General features: G+C 36.0%; 2 protein-coding genes across 3 annotated transcripts in view; both read left to right on the top strand.

Moving 5' to 3' along the window:
- The window catches only part of LOC106054562 (glycine receptor subunit alpha-4-like), a 171496-nt gene that overhangs the window by 16519 nt on the left and 133450 nt on the right, over positions 1 to 21527 (top strand). The gene's annotated exons all lie outside the window — the stretch shown is intronic.
- Positions 6974 to 20530, top strand: LOC129927735 (uncharacterized). The gene is made up of 3 exons (XM_056038168.1): positions 6974 to 7014; positions 8330 to 9558; positions 19770 to 20530. Exons 1-3 carry the CDS (start codon positions 6974 to 6976, stop codon positions 20528 to 20530), a joined length of 2031 nt encoding a protein of 676 aa, XP_055894143.1.

The raw sequence follows: 21527 nt of genomic DNA, 5'->3' as shown, positions 1-21527 counted from the left end.
CTTTCAAATGTGATGGGTGTAAAATGGCTACAAGTTCCTGTATGGGTAAGAGCAGTCTACCTGGCCACAGAGATGAAACCAGTTTCTAACTAGTTCAGAGAGGGCGGGGGTGTGAGCGGTGCTGGGAAGTGAATGGGGGAGGTAACTTTATAATATGAGGAGGGAAGATGAAGTGGTGGTCGACTGCTCGATAGTTAAGTTTTAAAAAAAAAGCCAATCACCTTTCAAATTCATATTACTCATTACCCTCTCCACTCTTGTCTAAACGACATTTTTTTTTTGGTTCAAATTTCTGAAGATTTCAAGCCGCTACGTTTTGGACATCCGGTAAAATGGTAATTCGGGTTTTTAAAACACACAGTCACAAAGAAAAAATATTGAAAGAGAGAGAGAGAGAGAGAATAATTTACTAAATGCTCAAATGATTGCAGGAGTGTGCGAGTTTTATCTCAAAGACAAATACACTTACTTGCTGTTCTGGCTACACATGAGATCCATCCATCCTGTTTAAAACTTGTGAACTAGAAAATATATTGAAAATACGACATCATAATAATTTAGACCTTTCAAAGTTCTGATGCAACGGCTACTTTTTTCTTTTCTGAAAGCGAAAAAATTTAATTTTTAAAATCAACTATGCTTGGAGTTTTTTTCATAAAAATACACCCTTTTTACAACTATTCACTATTAATAGTAACAAACACGGGAGGATATTTAGTAAGTGAGGTACCTATTACCATATTTTTAACACATTTATGCAAACGTTTTTGTTTTTGTTTTTTTGTTGTTGTTTTTAAAATCTATTTGTAAGTTAGTTAAGTTCTGTCATTTTTTTAAATTTCTTTTAGATTTACGAAAGGTTTTTATTTTCGTAAGGCTTTGAATAAGAGATTGACCCTTTACAAAACAATTAGATCAATTTGATAATTATTCTATGACAACAGTTAGACATGGCTCTTGTTCATCTCTACAATTACATTCACCTATCCCTCTGTCTGCTAGACTGTTGGGGCACCACACAAGATCTGTCAATTTTCTTTCTTCATTCTTCTCTGTCATTTGCCTTTGATAGAATTTCATTTTGATATTCTTACTGAAAACATTAAAGCCTGTCTTTTTATCTGCCTAGGTGGACCATTTTGGCGTCCGATTTTGAGTTTGTGGTTCCACACAAACTGTCTTTGTAACCTTGTTATTTATTATCATTAGTAAAGATCGTGAAAAATATTGCAGAAATCTCAACATTATTTTTAAATCTATATGTTAGTATAAATCCTAAAAGAAAATTTTAAAATATTACCTTTTGAGAATCAAACCCAATTTAGAGAACGCTTTTTTTTTAGGTGAGCAATTTTAACAAATGATTCGAGATTTATATCTAGACGTTTAAGTGCAGTAGAAACTTGTTTTTAGGTGAGCCATTTGAACAAATGATTCGAGATTTATATCTAGACGTCTAAGTGTAGTAGAAACTTGTTTTTAGGTGAGCCATTTGAACAAATGATTCGAGATTTATATCTAGACGTTTAAGTGCAGTAGAAACTTGTTTTTAGGTGAGCCATTTGAACAAATGATTCGAGATTTATATCTAGACGTCTAAGTGTAGTAGAAACTTGTTTTTAGGTGAGCAATTTGAACAAATGATTGGAGACTTAGAATTGGAATTTTAGTAGAAACTTGTTTTTAGGCTCGTTCCATTGGAAAACAAACTTCATATTCTGAAGTGCCGTTGGCCAGTACACATAATAGTTCTTGACAGACCAATACTGACATACTGACATAGTGACATACTGACATAGTGACATACTGCTGTACTTTTGATTTCTGTCGATATTTGAAAAACAAATCAGTGTTATTGAACCGTTTGTCAAATATTTGACATGTTTCGGGTGTTCCTTCAGAGTTGAAGATAGTTTACTTCCTAGTCCAAACCTCCCGCAGGACGACGGGGAATGTTAGCGGGCAGGGTTTGAACCCGGGACCATCGATAAGTCCGAGCGACAGTCCAGCGGGCAAAGCGCACGACCAGGCAGCCGTAATATTACATCATGAAAAAATGCCGTTCAGAGAGCTTTGGAATAATCACTGAACATCAGAAAATTTGACTAAACATCTGAAAACTAGAATGAACAGGTGAAAACTTGACTGAACAGGTGAAAACTTGAGTGAACATCTGAAAACTTGATTGAATAGGTGAAAACTTGACTGAACATCTGAAAACTTGATTGAATAGGTGAAAACTTGAATGAACATCTGAAAACTTGATTGAATAGGTGAAAACGTGAATGAACATGTGAAAACTTGACTAAACATCTAAGTGCTTTAAAAATCAACAATGAACAAAACGCAGATCATCTGTTTTTTACTTGGATCAACAATATTCTTACATGAAAGATTTTACTTAGCAGCATTATATCTGTGACAGGTGGGGAAATGTGGCATGTGTTTGGCGCGTTTATTGTATAGGGGATGATTATTTTTAAAGCTATCACACACCAACCTATCAGCATATGAATCGGGAGCAGGCACGTAACGAGACAAGCAATGAAAGATAGATACAAAAGTTAAAATAAAAGAATATTTATTTACATAAATATACATATAAGAATGAAAAAAGGGGGGGGGGGTTTGCATCTATCTCTAGTGAATACTAGCTTTAATCATCACTCTTGCATTTAATAAGAGAGTATGTCACTTTGTCCTCTGACTTAGCTGGTTGTCCTGTTGATGTCGCAGCTGGCTGTGTCCTGGCTTGAGGTTCTGCAGCTGGAGGTGGCGCTCTAGTGGATAGAGGGACGCCGGTGATATAGTTCTTGTGGAGTCTCAATCCCCAAAATCTAATATCTGTAGCGGGCACAGTAGGGCGGGTGGCCGGCTACCGTGGGCACAAGGCTACTGCGGGCAGAGCTGATCTGCCGTGGGCAGCGTGATGACAGGATATGTCCAGTGAGTTGCAGAGGGTTGGCGTAGCTATGACGTCTCACACAGATCTGAATCTATAGGGACGTCGCACCTAATAGCTTGACAAGTGGGCTGTCGAATAGGCGGGCAATGCCGATAGCGCCAAGTGGTAGAGTTGAGTAGATCTCAGTAGGCAAGTGCAGTGCTGAATAGCACTAAGCACAGAAGCAGATAAATAGATCGTTGATCCAATAAATAAATAGGCAGGTCAGTGAGCTAGTGCAGTGCTGAATAGCTCTAAGCACAAAGATAGTAGGTGATTCTTGATATCAAACAAATAGGCAGGTAAATAGGCAGACACCTGAGGGAGGCTGCGGATAAATAAAGACAAGTTAGGACATGTCTCTCATGCATCTTATCGATGCCCTCGACTGAGGTGCATTCGTCAGATTTGTAAAATTGCTTTAGAGCACAATGGGGAGATGATGACAAATGGGATTTGGAGAATAGATGGCAGATAGTAGCAATAGGGAAATGTACATAAAAGGGGAAATAATAATATAAGAATGTACATAGAAGGGGAAATAATAATCTCAAATAAACAACACAGGTGGATAGAGAAAGAAAGGAGGGGGGGGTTGAATTGGGCGGTGGTCAGCGACCCAGATGATTGTTTACATATGACCGTGGGTCGAGAACAATGGAGCGCGCTTGAATGGAGAGGGTGTCCGTTCAAGCGGCGCAACTCTCGTTAGAGTGAAATGACTACAGGGGAGATAATTCCTTACACAAAAAAGGGGGGGGGGATAATTCATATCTCTTCACTAGACGCAGTATTAGTGCGCTAGTAAAATTATCAAGGCGGCCAGCCGAGAGAAAGGAAATAAAATAAGATGTACAAATATATACATAGTTGCATCAACTATCAATTGAGCAACGTAGCATTAATAGGGTAATGCAGTACGCAAATAAATACATATAACATGTTTATGTTTTCTACTTGCGCCAGTGAGAAATACACAATGCACTAATTAAATATAAATGAACTAAGCAAAATACACATGATAATATCCAATGGAAATAGCACAAAAGAAATTAAGATGGAACTTGTGATTAAGTTCGGCTTACCACCAGGAGTGAGAATAAATGATATAGTCCAGATTCGATAGCTCAGCTCGAATGAGAAAGAGAGAGTCTGACTTGATTTAATTTACCTTATATACAAAGGCCTGGAAAATGTGGGCGGACACAGAAAATGTCCTAGGCTTAGAATTATCTTACACGTGGGTGAAGTCCGACAAGAGATGGGATTCGCACATTGGGAGGTCAAAGTCAGTGCGTATCTTTGCCCTGGTCAAGGGAAGATAACTCGAAAGACGTGGCCTAGCTATCTCCAATGTGGTCAACTAAGTCTAGCCTGGAGGGGAAAAGGTGGCGCGGGTGGAGAATTTAGGGGTAGGATGGGGAAATAATTAAAATAAAATAAATAAATGATGAAAAATAATAGTTAATGCTGTGATAAATTTGAGTGACTCTGACAGCGAGTTTTTGACTTGTCACAATATCTAGTAATAGTCGATTCTTATATTATTGTATTTATAAAACTAGTCGATTGATGGTGGCGATGTGCGTGGTGGCTGTAGCCGAAGTAGCTAGTCCAACTAACCCTTGCAGCTGTCCAGATTAAGTTTCATATAAATCTTTAGTTTAAGTTTCTACGAACGAATTCAAATTGAAATTTATTGAAAAATATCAAAAGTTCTCAAGGTGAAAGTAATATAGGTGAAAACCCAAGTAAAAAGATGTCAAACGATGTCAACAATATATTGAACACTTTTCCAAACTGCTACACTCTTAGCAAGCACACGTGTCTTCTTCTGTTCTCTCTATCCATTGAGTCAACACTCATCTCCTACACTTACACTCACAAACGTTATATGAGAATGAACAAACACACACACACACACATCATAACATTTATTTCATAATGACGATTTTAGCATTATAACTCGATGTACTCACTAGAGGGGTCTCTACTTTACTCTGTACACAACAGACAACCACGAAGAAGTTGTTTAACGCAAGCCTTAAGTCTGTCTATTGTAGGGTACAACGGGAGAGCTCATAGGCAAGTGTGAATATGTCACTTTGACAGGAAGTGTCTCGGGAGATCTCAGACAGTTGATAATCATCTTGGACTGTGTAAGCGTGGAGACGCCAGTTTGCTGTAAATGTTATGTTTTATTTTGTCTCAAAATAGAAGCTTTGTATCAATTCACTAATAATTTTTTTTTCCGAATAGAGTTTCCTTTCACTTTTGTTGTTTGTAAATGAATGACCACTTACAAGTGAACAGAGTCAAAAGTCTGATTCTAGAGTCAAGAGTTAACGAGACACAAACAAACACAAAAACGTCTTTATTCCATCCAACAGTCTACTAGAAACATTTGACATCTAATGTTGGAGTATTCATGAAATGTTCAGCTCCTTATCAAATATTTCAAAGGATCTGTGGTGCTTTTTGGCATGAGCCTTCTTACAAAGCTTTTATCAACTCACTGTCTGTCTGTCTGTCTGTCTGCTCAAACGTTTGTACACAACCTGGAACAATAATGCGAGTACAAACTCTCACCCTGGAGAAAACAAAAAGTAAATTGAATTCACCAGGCTTACAATTAATTTAATGATACAAGTCAGTAAACCTAGTGTGTTGATCTACACCATTCTAGCTCTAGATCTCTTAGCCTATCATATTTCTCAGACGAAGAAACCTTAGTAGTTGATCATACAGGCGAAAATGCGCACGGAATTTTATTTCCCTTGATACGTTTCGAGAAGAATGTCTTTGGCAGTCAGAGATATTGAAAACCTTTTTAAATTGAAATCACAAGTTGTGTGGTATTAACAGCGCCAATGAAAGATTGTTTAGCACAGATAGCAAGTGTTGCACAAGGCATCGCACTGCTACCCATGGCGTTGCATTTTTACACAAGCTGTGACTACTATTTATTGTAGTAGTTTTCTTTTCATCTTTATTGCACTTAGAAAACATTCATAATAATAATAAAAATAATAGTAATAATAATCTTCGTGGAATTGTATATTAAAGTTATGCATCATAAACGACAATACAATTATTATTCTGTACTAATATCCAATTATTAGCATTTTTATTCTGACCATGAAAACACAAGATCTACGGTATCTCGGAACTAGGCAGTAGCCTTGCCTGCTACCCAACTTCAGAAAGCACTAAAAATAAAAAATATTTAACTGAATGCCTCATAATTTACTCGTGCCAGTGCAGACTGTAGCGCCTGACGACATATACCCCCCCCCCCTCATTTTCCTCTAGCTTACCTCAGTAATAAATAGAGGTCTTCATCATAGCATCATAAAATGATGGACGGACAGGAGCCTAACTTAATGCCAGCAACTCCAGATGCAGCAGACGTCCCGAACATATGACTGTTAATGTTTATATAATTGAGGTTAAGAATGCAAATCAGTGTTTAGACTAGGGATCAATCTGTCAACGCCTGAGACTTGAAACACTCGATGCTATCACGCCATGATAGTAAATGAAGCGCATTTGTTTGCTAATTGGCTAAAACCTTAAGCCCACAATTAAAAAAAAGTTGGACTTCGTTTCGTTAGGGAAAATAATATTAAGTCAAGTTCTTCGATCGTTAATTGGAAAATAATGTTTCATTGCTTAGCGCACTTGATGTTTAATATCATATATAAAGTAGAATGTAAGTTGTATGTATGTGTGTCTTGCATATAAATCAAAACCGTTTAACCAATCTTGACGAAACTGTGGCATTTTAGGGTATTTAAGGCCGGCCTACAAAAGGAAAGTTTAAAAACCTAGCTAGTACTAGAGTATAAGCTCTTTTTGATGTACTTTTTGATGTATAAATAAAACAAAAAGTAATTGAATCAAGTAGCAAAGGTTTATCAAAGTTTTAAGCAAGATAAGATACGTAACATTTTTCCCTAGCCAGCCGAAAACTTTTAACTCAAATTGGTAACATCTCGATACAAAAATATATAAATTATTGTTTCCGTAATGGTGTTAATAACGTTTATGTTACTCGTGGGTAGAAAGAGGTAAGTTCTGTCGGATTGAATCCTATCTGAAAGCCGTCATCTCCTCATAAACAAGTAAGATTCTTTAGACAAGCGATCTCATTCCTGACCACCTTATTTAATTCCAGACCACTTTATTTAATTCCAGACAACTTATTTAATTCCTGACCACCTTATTTAACTCCAGACCACCTTAATCAATTCCAGACCACCTTATTTAATTCCTGACCACCTTATTTAACTCCAGACCACCTTAATCAATTCCAGACCACCTTATTTAATTCCTGAACACCTTATTTAATTCCAGACCACTTTATTTAATTCCAGACCATTTTATTTAATTCCTGTACACCTTATTTAACTACAGACAACCTAATTTAATTCCAGACCACCTTATTTAACTCCAGACCACCTAATTTAATTCCAGACCACCTTATTTAATTCCTGAACACCTTATTTCATTCATGAACACCTTATTTCATTCCTGAACACCTTATTTAATTCCAGACCGTCTTATTTAATTCATGACCACCTTAATTAATTCCAGACCACCTTATTTAATTCCATACCACCTTATTTAATTCCTGAACACCTTATTTAATTCCTGACCACCTTATTTAACTCCAGACCACCTTATTTAATTCCATACCACCTTATTTAATTCCTGACCACTTTATTTAATTCCAGACCACCTTATTTAATTCCTGAACACCTTATTTAACTACAGACCACCTAATTTAATTCCAGACCACCTTATTTAATTCCTAAACACCTTATTTAATTTCTGACCACCTTATTTAATTCCAGACCGCCTTATTTAATTCCTGAACACCTTATTTAATTCCAGACCGCCTTATTTAATTCTTGACCACCTTATTTAATTCCATACCACCTTATTTAATTCCTGACCACTTTATTTAATTCCTGACCACCATATTTAATTCCTGACCACCTTATTTAATTCCATACCACCTTATTTAACTCCTGACAACCTTATTTAATTCATGACCACCTTATTAAATTTCCTGAACACCTTATTTAACTCCAGACCACCTAATTTAATTCCAGACCACCTTATTTAACTCCTGACAACCTTATTTAATTCCTGACCACTTTATATACGTCCTGACCTTCCTGATCGTCTTATCTAATTCCTGACCACCTTATCTTTTTTCTGACAACCTTATCTCATTTCAAATAGCATGAATAATGTATTTTAATGACATTCGTTTTCTAACACTAATAAATGTCCTCAATAGAGACAAGAGAGGTTTGTGTCTTTATAACATAACCAGCCCAGGAATTGTATTTTCTTTATCATGTATAATTTGTAAAGCAACGATAAATCTAGAAGCTTCTTCAAAGATAAAAACTTCAAACAACTGATCAAACGTAAATCTAGAAGCTTCTTCCAAGATAAAAACTTGAAACAACTGATCAAACGTAAATCTAGAAGCTTCTTCCAAGATAAAAACTTGAAACAACTGATCAAACGTAAATCTAGAAGCTTCTTCAAAGATAAAAACTTCAAACAACTGATCAAACGTAAATCTAGAAGCTTCTTCAAAGATAAAAACTTCAAACAACTGATCAAACGTAAATCTAGAAGCTTCTTCCAAGATAAAAACTTGAAACAACTGATCAAACGTAAATCTAGAAGCTTCTTCAAAGATAAAAACTTCAAACAACTGATCAAACGTAAATCTAGAAGCTTCTTCAAAGATAAAAACTTCAAACAACTGATCAAACGTAAATCTAGAAGCTTCTTCAAAGATAAAAACTTCAAACAACTGATCAAACGTAAATCTAGAAGCTTCTTCCAAGATAAAAACTTGAAACAACTGATCAAACGTAAATCTAGAAGCTTCTTCAAAGATAAAAACTTGAAACAACTGATCAAACGTAAATCTAGAAGCTTCTTCCAAGATAAAAACTTGAAACAACTGATCAAACGTAAATCTAGAAGCTTCTTCCAAGATAAAAACTTGAAACAACTGATCAAACGTAAATCTAGAAGCTTCTTCCAAGATAAAAACTTCAAACAACTGATCAAACGTAAATCTAGAAGCTTCTTCCAAGATAAAAACTTCAAACAACTGATCAAACGTAAATCTAGAAGTTTCTTCCAAGATAAAAACTTCAAACAACTGATCAAACGTAAATCTAGAAGCTTCTTCCAAGATAAAAACTTCAAACAACTGATCAAACGTAAATCTAGAAGCTTCTTCCAAGATAAAAACTTCAAACAACTGATCAAACGTAAATCTAGAAGCTTCTTCCAAGATAAAAACTTCAAACAACTGATCAAACGTAAATCTAGAAGCTTCTTCCAAGATAAAAACTTCAAACAACTGATCAAACGTAAATCTAGAAGCTTCTTCCAAGATAAAAACTTCAAACAACTGATCAAACGTAAATCTAGAAGCTTCTTCCAAGATAAAAACTTCAAACAACTGATCAAACGTAAATCTAGAAGCTTCTTCCAAGATAAAAACTTCAAACAACTGATCAAACGTAAATCTAGAAGTTTCTTCCAAGATAAAAACTTGAAACAACTGATCAAACGTATTTTATTTCTTCCGATTCCTTTTCCATGATTAACAGCATTAACCACACACACACACACACACACGCCAGCTCATAAGCACCCACATTTATAATAATGTTTGTTCAATTTCCCATACATAAATACATTTTAATTGGATCTTCTCAAAACAAAATGTTCAATCTTCCCTCTCCCTTCCTTTAAATACTTTAACAGTTATCAGCTGGGAACATTACGTTTGATGTTTCGTTTGACAGGTTGTTTGCTTGTTCCTTCAGATAGGAAAAGTCCGAGGGCGGCAGGTAGGATTCGAACCAGGGACTATCGAGATAACTGTCTGCGAATGTACCACACGACCCGGCAGCTCGTGGAGATCAAAGCGTTAATTCATCTTACCTGCGGTACAAAGTCTTCGTACGACGTTAGTCAACAAATCAAATGGGTTCAACTTTTCTAGAGTGACATGCGCAAAGAAAAACATTTTGTTTTAATTTCTGCTTCCTTCAGTTGTTTCAATATCTGAAGCAAAGAATTTGTTCAAAGTACAAACACACACACACACTACTTTTCCCAATCCTCTCCCTTGGGTTTTAAAACTTTGTACATGAAGATGCCAGTCCATTGCGAGAATGCTGAAATAGACATTAGGACTTCATCAATGAAAAAAACTCGTTCTGGTGGATAAATAATTCTGGGTTAAATAAAAGTGTTGTTTTTTTTTAATTTACCTTAGTGATGTCAACCAAAGGCCACTAAGCCAAATCCGGCTCGAAAGGCATTGCTAACAGCCCTAAAAGTGTGCTCACAGTATATGTTTTAGCCGCATAGACTCAATTCTTTTGGCTTCGACGATCTTGTGCAACACAAACTCATAAGCGGTCCTATGGTGTCCGATGTTTTGCGATTCAAACCAAAATGGAGATAACTTTTGCACTATAGAGATTTAGTGACATCAGATTTTCAATAGCTCTATTACTTTTTTTTCAAAATCTAAACGAGACAGAGGGACAGACAAAGCACACAAAGTTTATAGCTGCTTTTTCGTTTGAATTCAGGTAATAACTAAAATTCTTAAAGTTCGATAGTATCTTAACAAATCAAAACATATTTAATATATATTTATATCACTTGTATCTGTTTATAGAGAAACGTTTTTCTTTTTTTTTTCTTGTTTCGTTATTAGAGACGAAACAAAAATGTACTCAAACTTTTTAAAACCTAAGATGGTTTCAGTTATCTAATGATTCAAGACATGGGTCACCACGACATGCTCTCATCTCTCCTTATCTACTTGAGTTCACTCTCTACAATCCCATCCCAGGTTTCTTCGGTGCAATCTTCAGTGGAAACAAATGTTTACTAGGTACACAGGTAAACTTCTGCTGTACAATAACTAACTGTCATGAAGCAGGGTAAACAAATAGGATTTCATTTATGAAATGTATTTTTCTTTTTCTTTAAAGGCATAGAAGTTTGTCCTGCCCTTATGAGTCTAATGAAATCTAATGATATGTTCAGGGCCAGCTTAACCCCTTGGTGAGCCTGTTTCTATTTGTAGCACTATCGCTAGAACCAATTCAATTGGCTTGTCACGTAAATAATAACAAAATTGTCAGTTCCTATATTTAGAATGGTTTAAATTCCCAACTAGAAAAACACAAAAAAAATACTTTTTTTAAACAACGTGTGTATTAAGTGTAGTTGTATCAATTAGTTTGGCTCAGTCATGTAATTAAATCTGTAATAAATATGGAGTAACACTAATAAATTTGTGCAATTACAAATAATTTTACCAATTATTTTTGTTTATCGAAATTTCATGCTCCTAGCTTTCTCAATAGGCTATAATCCTATCACTTATCTGTGACCCTGGACCAGTTGTAAAAGGTGTGGGGTGAAAGAAAGCGGTATCTGGGTGATCGCTTTTTAAATGTATTTATTTAAAAAAAAAGTGAATGACCTGAATTCGTACTCGAGGGCTACAGAATCATCAACCTCCTCGTGTCTATAGATTGACTACTGTGCCAGGGAATCGCTTATGAAAATATAATGTTTTATAGTTATCTATTGTTAGTTTTAAACTGTTCTATCTACAGACTATACAGGTGACTAATTCTGCTTGCTTATACCACCACTTCAGTCAAGTATAATTTCTTCCCTTGTTCGATATATCAAACAAAATAATTAACTACCAAAAGTTAATTAAATTTCCATTTTTTTTATTGATTCTTGTTTTGTCAGGTACAAGAAATAATTGAGCAAAATTTAAATTTGATCCGAGATTAGGTGTGGGAGAGATGTATATACGTTTGACCAGACAGACAGACAGACTGGTGAGTTGATTTAAGCTTTATAAAAAAAAAATGACAAACCAAAAGCAAAGAAACAATGACTGTCCACACACACAGACATGCAACATGATTGTACACTCGCAGTGGGATCAGTTACAGAAAGAAGCCAGTTTGTTTGCTAAGGTGAAAATGAACATTTTTTAACTTTCCCAATTGAGTGTGGTGAGTTCAGAGTTAATACACTCACTAAGTGGTGACTGTAGGCCTTTTCACTTAAGGCTATATAAAAAGGTTTTTATTCTTTGGGCACTTAGAAAATACACAAGAAAGGTGTTGAAACGTTTATAGTAGAGAGCTTTATTATTTAGAACTTCACCTTGCTAGCTGGAGAACGTTGAACATTAAAAGCCACAATTATGGCCACTTTTCGTCCTTTTCATGCAACACAGCTACCATTAACTCCCCAGGGTACTAACTGCTGGCTAGGATAATAGCTTTATGCAAACACACACGCGCACACACAAGTGAACATTCACTCTAGAAAAAAAAAATTAAATATTCGATAAGATGAACACATGGGGTCATTTTTTCCTCTTCTTTACTAGACAGTTGTTTTTTTTTTAAAGAAAATAATCGATTTAGACTTTTTACCAGATTTTTTTTTTTATCATATCGATGTTTCTAAATGAATATGCAAATTAAAAAAAGAAAACATTAAATGAACATGACAAAAAAAGAATAGAATTATATTTGTTTCCATGGACTATGAAAGAACTTTTATAAATGAACACAATAAAAGCCCTATTTTGGTATCAGCTGAAGGTAGCGGCTAACTGGGTCTTAAAATCTCCCTCAATATTTCAATACAATCCATCTCAAATAGTGCTCTCCCGTTGTCATGTCAAATTTAATACTGCGTCGACTACTGAATGAATACAAGCCTGTGTTTATGTAACATATTTCTACATGATAGTAGCCTTTAAACAAGTTCAATGTGTAATGTTAGACCTAGAGAATACATTGGATGATACTATACTATAAGTACGGGTTCCAGTTACAAATTAATTAAAAACACATGCGACATTTACACCAACGCAAACTCTGCAGAACCCTAGATACTCTGGGAACATGTTAATCCCATAGTGGGTAGGAGAGGTGGAAGCTCACAAGAAGCACGATATTCTTTTAGAGTCTATTCCATTAGTACAGACAAAGTGTTCGCCTTGTGGTGCATCCTAAAGTCTGTACACGATTTTTGATATAAAGATAAGCGAAGGCCAAGCACGACGCTCATTTGGGTATTTTTCAAAAGAGTAAATGTTGAAATCCTTTACGAGTCCTTCATAGAGGTCCGTTTTGTGGCAGACCCGTTAGGCCCATAAGGTAGCGGCATCTGCCCAAATACCCAGATGGTCTTTGCACCCAGTGGCTGGAAAGGAAATAAGAACTGACATTAGGGCATCTTCGACACTATCTAAAATAATTCTTTTTTTTTTCAAGTTAGAGAGCGAGGCAGGTGCATAGTTTATAGCTGCCACAGCTTTATACAAGTCTTCAATTGACGCTGTTAAGGCGAGTACGTACATCTCTTCCAGGCAGTGCCAGAGAAGAATATTAGCTCACAATTGCAATAATAATAAAAATCTGCAAGATGGTTTAAGAAAGAAAGAAAGAAAGATAGATAGATAGATAGATAGATAGATAGATAGATAGATAGATAGATAGATAGATATCTCCTTTCGGCACCTGTGCCTGTCTTGTTTAGGGTCTAAAAAAAGTTTGTATCGCTATCATTGTAAGAGTAATTTATTTTTATTTTCAATCCAGTTGGAGTCCGCTTTACTCTTCTGTACCTTGAGCAATTCTAGAAATAGTAGAGACAGTCTCTAAAGAGCTTCAACATTAAATCTTTCTGTTCGGGTCTGAGTCATTGGTATTGATATTAACAAGTACCAGAACTATTATGCGAATTGTCTGTCTTTCAGTAGTAAATGATATTATGGAGACATTAGACAGTCGAGAGGAAAGCACTAATATTAACATATTTGTCAAGGGAGGCAATTACTCTGTGTTGAGTAAGGAATTGTTACAAAGACATTTTTTTTAGATTGGAGGTGGGGGGTGATCCAAATAATGATTGCCTTAGTTTAATACACCTACCACACACACACACATATATGAGTGGGTTGATATAAGCTTTGTAAAAAAAAAAAAAAAAATAGGCAGTAGCGTAATTTTAAACACAGCAGAGGAAGGAGCTCCGCACGTGCATCTTTTTTTTTTTTTTGTATATAAAACGAAATACTTTATTGCAGGTATCAACAGAACAGAGCGGTCCATTTTTTTAAATTGATTTATGTTGAAAATCTTTTCTTAATCCTTGAATAGGTGTGAGAGAAATAACGTGTTCCAAGGGGACACAAACCTAAATTACATATCTGTGAATACTGAAGGATTAATGTCCCTTTTTGGTATAATTCAAAATAATTAATTCCCAGTAATTAATTGTCTAATTGGTTAATTTTTCTTATAATTAATGTCTTTTCTATACCAATGAATAATTGTGCCAAGTTTCATCTTGATCAGAGAATGGATGTGGGGGGAAATAACGTGTACAGACTTTTTTACCAGACAGACACATAGACAAACAGACAGAGTGGTTTGATATCAGCTCTGTAAAAATACATTAAAAAAAACAAAGCTTTGTAAACATAGGCAATAGCGTCCTTGTGTATGTTCTAGAAACCAAATTTCAGTTGCCGAACTTGGAACCAAAACATCTAAAAATAAAACGCTGCTGAACTTGGGTATGTTCAAGAAACCACTTAATGTGATTCGTATCCTGAGAATCAATTTGTCCGACAGAAAGGTCATCGTGGATCATGTTCTTTGTGATCTAAAAAAAAAAAAGTTTCTGATTTACGAGCATACGTGACCCCAAGAACGTGACCTCATTCCTTTATGTCCTCGACCTTCATTAGCGCTAACGAATTACTGCACCTGACATTTACATTTATTTTTTTTTATTAAAAATGAAATTCTGATATTATTACTTTTTTTGTTACCCATTAAATGATTGTTAACCTTAAATAAGTTATTAATTAAACACTTTGACATATTTCGTGCCTTACTTTTAGCTTTAACTTGCTGTAGAAAAAAATGTATGCGTTGAATTTACATATTTTTTTTTTCAATTATAAATTTAAATAAAAGAGTGCCTAGATTTGGACTAGGAAGTAACTATATTCAACTCTGAAGGAACATCCGAAATATGTCAAACATTTTAAACATTTAACGAAACAGATGTGAATGCGTGTTACTGTTTCTGAATTTTCTATAAGCTCACCTGGCACTAATAGGGCATCGACTTAAATAAAGAAAGAAATAATTATTCAGCGTAGTATTCACTGTAGTGCCACCACGAGCCTCTTCCTCAAGAGATGCGGGGGCCCCAAATAGTCTTTCTCTCAAACTAAATTCTAGAAGCTGAATTTTTTCCTCTGGTGTGTTGTTTTCTTGGAAGTGTATCCACAAACTAAATTCTAGGAACTGAATGTCTTCCTCTGGTGTGTTGTTTTCTTGGAAGTGTCTCCACAAACTAAATTCTAGGAACTGAATGTCTTCCTCTGGTGTGTTGTTTTCTTGGAAGTGTCTCCACAAACTAAATTCTAGGAACTGAATGTCTTCCTCTGGTGTGTTGTTTTCTAGCGTCTCCTTGTTCTCCTCTCTTAGTGACAAAATGGATCCGAGCGATTCCCTTAACTAATCTTCTTAATTGTCTCTGTTATTGATTGGATCGTGCCCAGGGCAGCATTCTCGTGTGCACCACAGCTCCTAATTAATGCCCTCATGAAATTGCTTGGAGGAAGGATCGTTTTGATGTTCTGTAATTATCTTTCGGCTGGTTGGAAACACGACGTGAGCGTCACATGGGGGAGGGGAGTGGTTGAGTGGATTGATACTGTTGATTTATACCACCAGAGAGGTAGCTGGAGACGTTGTTGTATCATGTTGATAATTTTGGTACCGTAGACGTATGGGACACAAGTAGAGAGACAAGGTTTTAATTTGTATAGAGATGTTCTATGTTCAAGCAATCTTTTGTTCTGTCCCTTATTGCATCATTTTACAACTTTTGTCTATTGGTGTAAGTAAAATATAGGCAGACAGACAGACAGACAGACAGACAGATAGATAGATAGATAGATAGATAGATAGATAGATAGATAGATAGATAGATAGATAGATAGATAGATAGATAGATAGATAGATAGATAGATAGATAGATAGGAAGGAAGGCAGGCAGACTGATGGACAGACAGACAGACAGACAGACAGATAGATTGATAGATAGATAGATAGATAGATAGATAGATAGATAGATAGATAGATAGATAGATAGATAGATTGATAGATAGATAGATAGATAGATAGATAAATAGATAGATAGATAGATAGATAGATAGATAGATAGATAGATAGATAGATAGATAGATAGATAGATAGATAGATAGATAGATAGATAGATAGATAGATAGATAGATAGGCAGGATGGCAGACTGATGGACAGATAGACAGACAGATAGATAGATAGATAGATAGATAGATAGATAGATAGATAGATAGATAGATAGATAGATAGATAGATAGATAGATAGATAGATAGATAGATAGATAGGCTGTGTTTTCCTACTTGGGTTAATTTAGCAGCAACATTGTACGAAAACTGCAAGGAATTAAATCTTTAGTGAACTTCTTGGGCACTAGCCCTGAGCTAATTGATCTCGTGTCTCTAATTATACACAATTAGTTTAACACGCTCACTGGTGCATCCATTGTGCTAATTGCATTGACATAGGCACACACATTCCAAATAATGCATTGCTTTGCAGTGTCTAGGTGGCGAAGTATTGCTCTTAAGTAGGATGTCTGCGGTTGTGCGATATTTGCTCTGTACTGTCGTCTCGAGGGTCTAGGGTTCGAACCGTCCCCACTTTTATTCCACCCCCCCCCCGTCCTATGCAGGTTTTAACTAGGACATTAGAATCTTCATTTTTGTGTCTTCGTCAGAAACAGGGAACCAGTGCCAAAAGATAGACACTTTGTCAATCCATAAACGCAGCCACCAGGTTTATACCCATCTCCTTAAAGTATCATTTCGTTACTCTAGATCTACATTTGAATATTAAAAAAAAAAAAATAAAAAGACTGTTTCTCCTAAATGCATCTAAATGCATTTAATTGCTCTTAATAATTAATGAATGTTATATTTAATTTTTTTTTTACAAAAATCAAAGCTAGACTAAAAGAAGGTGCGCAAAATGTTCCTGAACATGACTTGATGAAACTCTAATGACTAGGGCCTACACGCAGAAAAACAGAAAACGTAGTCAGTACAAAATAAAGATTTTCTTCTCCTCTAGCCAATTTTTTTTTTGAGGGGGGGGGGGAATTATTACGGTCATACTACACAAGCCAATGAGCTAGTAATTGTTTCCCCAACAATATACATTAATTGTCACATTTCTAGGAAAGTTGTTGGAGCCGTTGAAGAGAAAAGTGTCCATCCATCCATAGAGGTCTTGTACAAACATGATCGCTCAAAAATTCTTTGCTTTCAAAACAATTACAATAAAGTGTTTGTGTGTGTGTGTGAGTGTGTGTGTGTGTGCTCGAAACCAGTTTTCATTTGGGTGTTGGTGTTGCGTTTAGCTTAACGCTTCCTGATCACAAGCATGTCTTTTACTTTGCAACCACTAATTTAGACGATGTATTTGTATTTCAATCAAGACTGCTTGATGGGATAGAGACGAAAGCACCAAACAATGTGCATGTACTCCTGAAGGCATTTCCTTTCACCGATTGGGGGTGAACAGAAGAATAACAAACAATATGTCAAAGTGTCTCTCACTTCTTTGCACAAAAAGGTCATCTTTAGTCTGGTGCTAAAGTGCTATCTATATGCGATAAGGTCATGACTTGGCATTCTTTCCTTCCGCCGATGAGATGCCTGTATTTTTTGTAGGATTTCCTCGATGTTGCTGAGACTTGCAACAAATGAAATGTCTTCAATTGTTTGTTGTTTGTCGCTATTTTCTCTGCCCGATTCTTGCTCAACAACAGCCTCGGGAGTGAGGGGTAGAGACAGGAGGGGGGGAGTGTCGCTTGGGGGAAAGTGGCGAGGGCATATTGGGGAATAGGAAAGCAGATGAGATCTAAGAATTCCTTTCCATCGTACCCGATTACAGAACGAAGTACTGGTCACAGTGGCGTACCACCGGGCCCCCAGGACTCAAGATTAAGATTCTGCCTCCGCCTTCATCACTTTAAAGAAATAGGAAGGTTTTGAGTATGTAAAAACAAACGAGTCAATCTGTATTTACATAGACCAAAAGACATTTCAATGCATGTGTTATTGACAAGAGTGCCCTTACTCTCAATCCAGTAACGATAATAGTGTCATGACACTCAATGCATGCATGTGAGTAAGACTTGTTTCAAATGCCATTTATATTATTACTTCAGTCTACAACATTGACTTTATTTCACCTCAAGATAATTGTGTCTCTATTTCAATCCAAGTTTTATTTAACATAGTTCACCAAGAAGTTATTCAAGTCATTTCAAAGTTTTCTCTCATCAGTGCTGTCCCTTTCACTAAGCAAAACCAAGCTTAGAGCGCCGAGAAGGTGAAAAAGATGAACTCAAACTTGGCTAAATAGGGAGGTAAAATATTAGACAAGTGTTTAATAATTGTGTTTAATAGACGAAGTCTTTGTAAGAGTCCCACATGTTTCTGTTCCATTTACACAAGATCTTTAAAAAAATAAAACATAAATTTCATAGCATAGTGCGAAAACACCACAATTAGGAAACAGCTGAGCTATAGGAAATAAAAAAAAACTGGACTAGTTTTCAAAAGCCAGGAAACAATTAACTAAATAATAGAGAAAATTGCAGTGCAAGAAATTTTAACACAAACATGAAAGAGCAAGCTTCTCGCGTTTTCCATTTCCTTTTAATTTTATTGTAACTTGCACTAAACAGAATTCTAAGCAATAATTAGAAGAACTAGTAGTGTCTTGACAACGCCATTGTTTCACTGGATGCCTGGTGGCTGTTAGATCGCAAGTATCTCAAAAGGTGCTTTAGTTTGTACATAGTTTCAGTGATAGTGAAACATACAATACGCTATTCACTTAGGAACAAACCATGAACTAAATTATTCACCCCAAAGTGAAGATCTGAGACAATAAATTATTCCTCTCATATGTCCCTTAACTTTTGTCTTATTGGGTGCTGGGACAGATTGAGTCACCAAATCGCTCCACTTTTCCCGGATATCAAGAGAGAATAATCACAATGATGACCAATGTCGTTGCCACATTTTACAGATCTGTGAAATGTGGCAACGAGCTATTGGTCTCCACTGCCCACAGGGAGCGACGTTATAGGTCAGTGTTCAGGCCTACTCAACCGATCGGTCTCGGTTCGATGTTCATTTTGAAGACTTCAGGCTGGTTCATGTAGCTTATTGGTACTGCAGAGAGAGAGAGAGGGGGAGAGAGAGGAAAAGAAAGGAGAAAGGGAGGGAGGGAGAGAGCGACTGATGGTAGTTTGGTGGTAAAAAGAAAAATGGATTGGCACGCTCACCCATTGTAGACATCCATACATCTGTAACTTTCTAGTTTTCAATATGTATCTATTCATTCATGATCTGGTGCAAAGAGTTGTTTAAAAGCCTCCACTATCTTAGTCGTAAAATCCAGGTATAATATTCCCTCACTAATTTAATACTTGTACAAAAAGATGACACAACAAGAGCTGATGTCAATCAATCAGACTGGTTGTTTCTTATTTAAAAACAAATAGCATTGAGAAGAAAAGTATCTAGTTCGACCCTGGACCAAATCAGTTACAAGATGTCCATCCGTTACAAGATGTCCATCAGTTACAAGATGTTCATCAGTTACAAGATGTCCATCATTTACAAGATGTCCATCAGTTACAAGATGTCCATCAGTTACAAGATGTCCATCAGTTACAAGATGTCCATCAGTTACAAGATGTCCATCAGTTACAAGATGTCCATCAGTTACAAGATGTCCATCAGTTACAAGATGTCCATCAGTTACAAGATGTCCATCAGTTACAAGATGTCCATCAATTACAAGATGTTCATCAGTTACAAGATGTCCATCATTTACAAGATGTCCATCATTTACAAGATGTCCATCAGTTACAAGATGTCCATCAGTTACAAGATGTCCATCAGTTACAAGATGTCCATCAGTTACAAGATGTCCATCAGTTACAAGATGTCCATCAGTTACAAGATGTTCATCAGTTACAAGATGTCCATCAGTTACAAGATGTCCATCAGTTACAAGATGTCCATCAGTTACAAGATGTCCATCAGTTACAAGATGTCCATCAGTTACAAGATGTCCATCAGTTACAAGATGTCCATCAGTTACAAGATGTATTAAACAGCCAAATGAACAAATTAGAAAACGATTCACATCAAAGCTACAAAATAATTTCCTTTCATTTTTTCTTGTCCTGTATCGTTTCTTTGTTCTGGATGGCAGAATTTACTATGCATTGTTACAGTTCATATTCCCTCATGATTGCATTTGTAATTGCATCAATCATGAGAATCGATACCCCTGTTTCATCCATCTCGGTGTATTTGAAGTGAACGGATACGGTCATGTCCGACGGTGTCAAGAGTCCATTCCATTCACAGGGATCGCAAGGTGAAAAAAATCGATACTTTCGTAAACTTCGATTCCTTGTAAGACTGCCTAATTGACCAATGGGGTAATTGAAACTTAATTGTAACCTATTGTGCCATAGATCTGCATCTTGTAGCTTTACAACTTTACTTACAGAGAGAAAAAAATGGGGTGGGGAAGACTAAAAAAATGCGAACAAAAAAACAACTCATTCCCTTAGAACTCTGCATCAAAGTATTAGAAGTTTCAGCATGATTAGAGATAGTGTTGACACAGCCGTCCCCCGCCTCCTGACAGTGCTGGACTGGCTCTCACGTTATAGAAATGTAAACTCTCTATTATTTTACATTTCAAGGAAACGTTGCTGTTATTAATAGACATTGAAACATAGTGAGAGTATGGTTTAACAAACTAGCTGGTTTAACACACGGCCTGGTTTAACGCTCGACTTAGTTTAACACACTTCCAAGTCTAACACGTTACCTGAATAAAAACCTAACAAACTACTTGGTTTAGAACAGTAGGAGTTTAACATATTACCTGGTTTAACACACTGCTTGGTTAATCACACTAAAAGATTTAACATTTTACTTAATTTAGCAAACTAACTGGTTTAAGAAGTTACCTAGCTTAACACACTACTTGATTTTTCAAACTTCTTGATTTAACACACTAACTGTCTTAACAAACTATCTGGCTAAACACATTACCTGGTTTAACATACTTACTTAATTAACACACTACTTGATTTAACATGCTAGCTGGTCCACTGTCTGCCTGTTTAACCATACTATCTGGCTTAACATATTACCTGGATTAGCACAGTTTCTTGTTAAGTATTATAGTTATACATACTATCTGGTTTAACACACAACTTGATTTAACACATCACCTTATTTAACACACAACCAATTAGTGTTTGATGTTGAATGAAATGCTGACTACTTTCTTCTTTTAGCT

The sequence above is a fragment of the Biomphalaria glabrata genome, chromosome 8 (genome assembly GCF_947242115.1).
Source record: "Biomphalaria glabrata chromosome 8, xgBioGlab47.1, whole genome shotgun sequence".
Lineage (NCBI taxonomy): Eukaryota > Metazoa > Mollusca > Gastropoda > Planorbidae > Biomphalaria > Biomphalaria glabrata.
The sequence above is the reverse complement of the archived record's forward strand: the minus strand, read 5'-3'. Positions and strand labels throughout refer to the sequence as shown.

Coding starts and splice junctions, on each gene's coding strand:
- LOC129927735 (XM_056038168.1), top strand. CDS start 6,974: ATGGTGTTAATAACGTTTATGTTACTCGTGGGTAGAAAGAG. Junction 7,015..8,329: donor TTACTCGTGGGTAGAAAGAG/GTAAGTTCTGTC, acceptor TAATTTGTAAAG/CAACGATAAATCTAGAAGCT. Junction 9,559..19,769: donor CTTGAAACAACTGATCAAAC/GTATTTTATTTC, acceptor ATCCGTTACAAG/ATGTCCATCAGTTACAAGAT.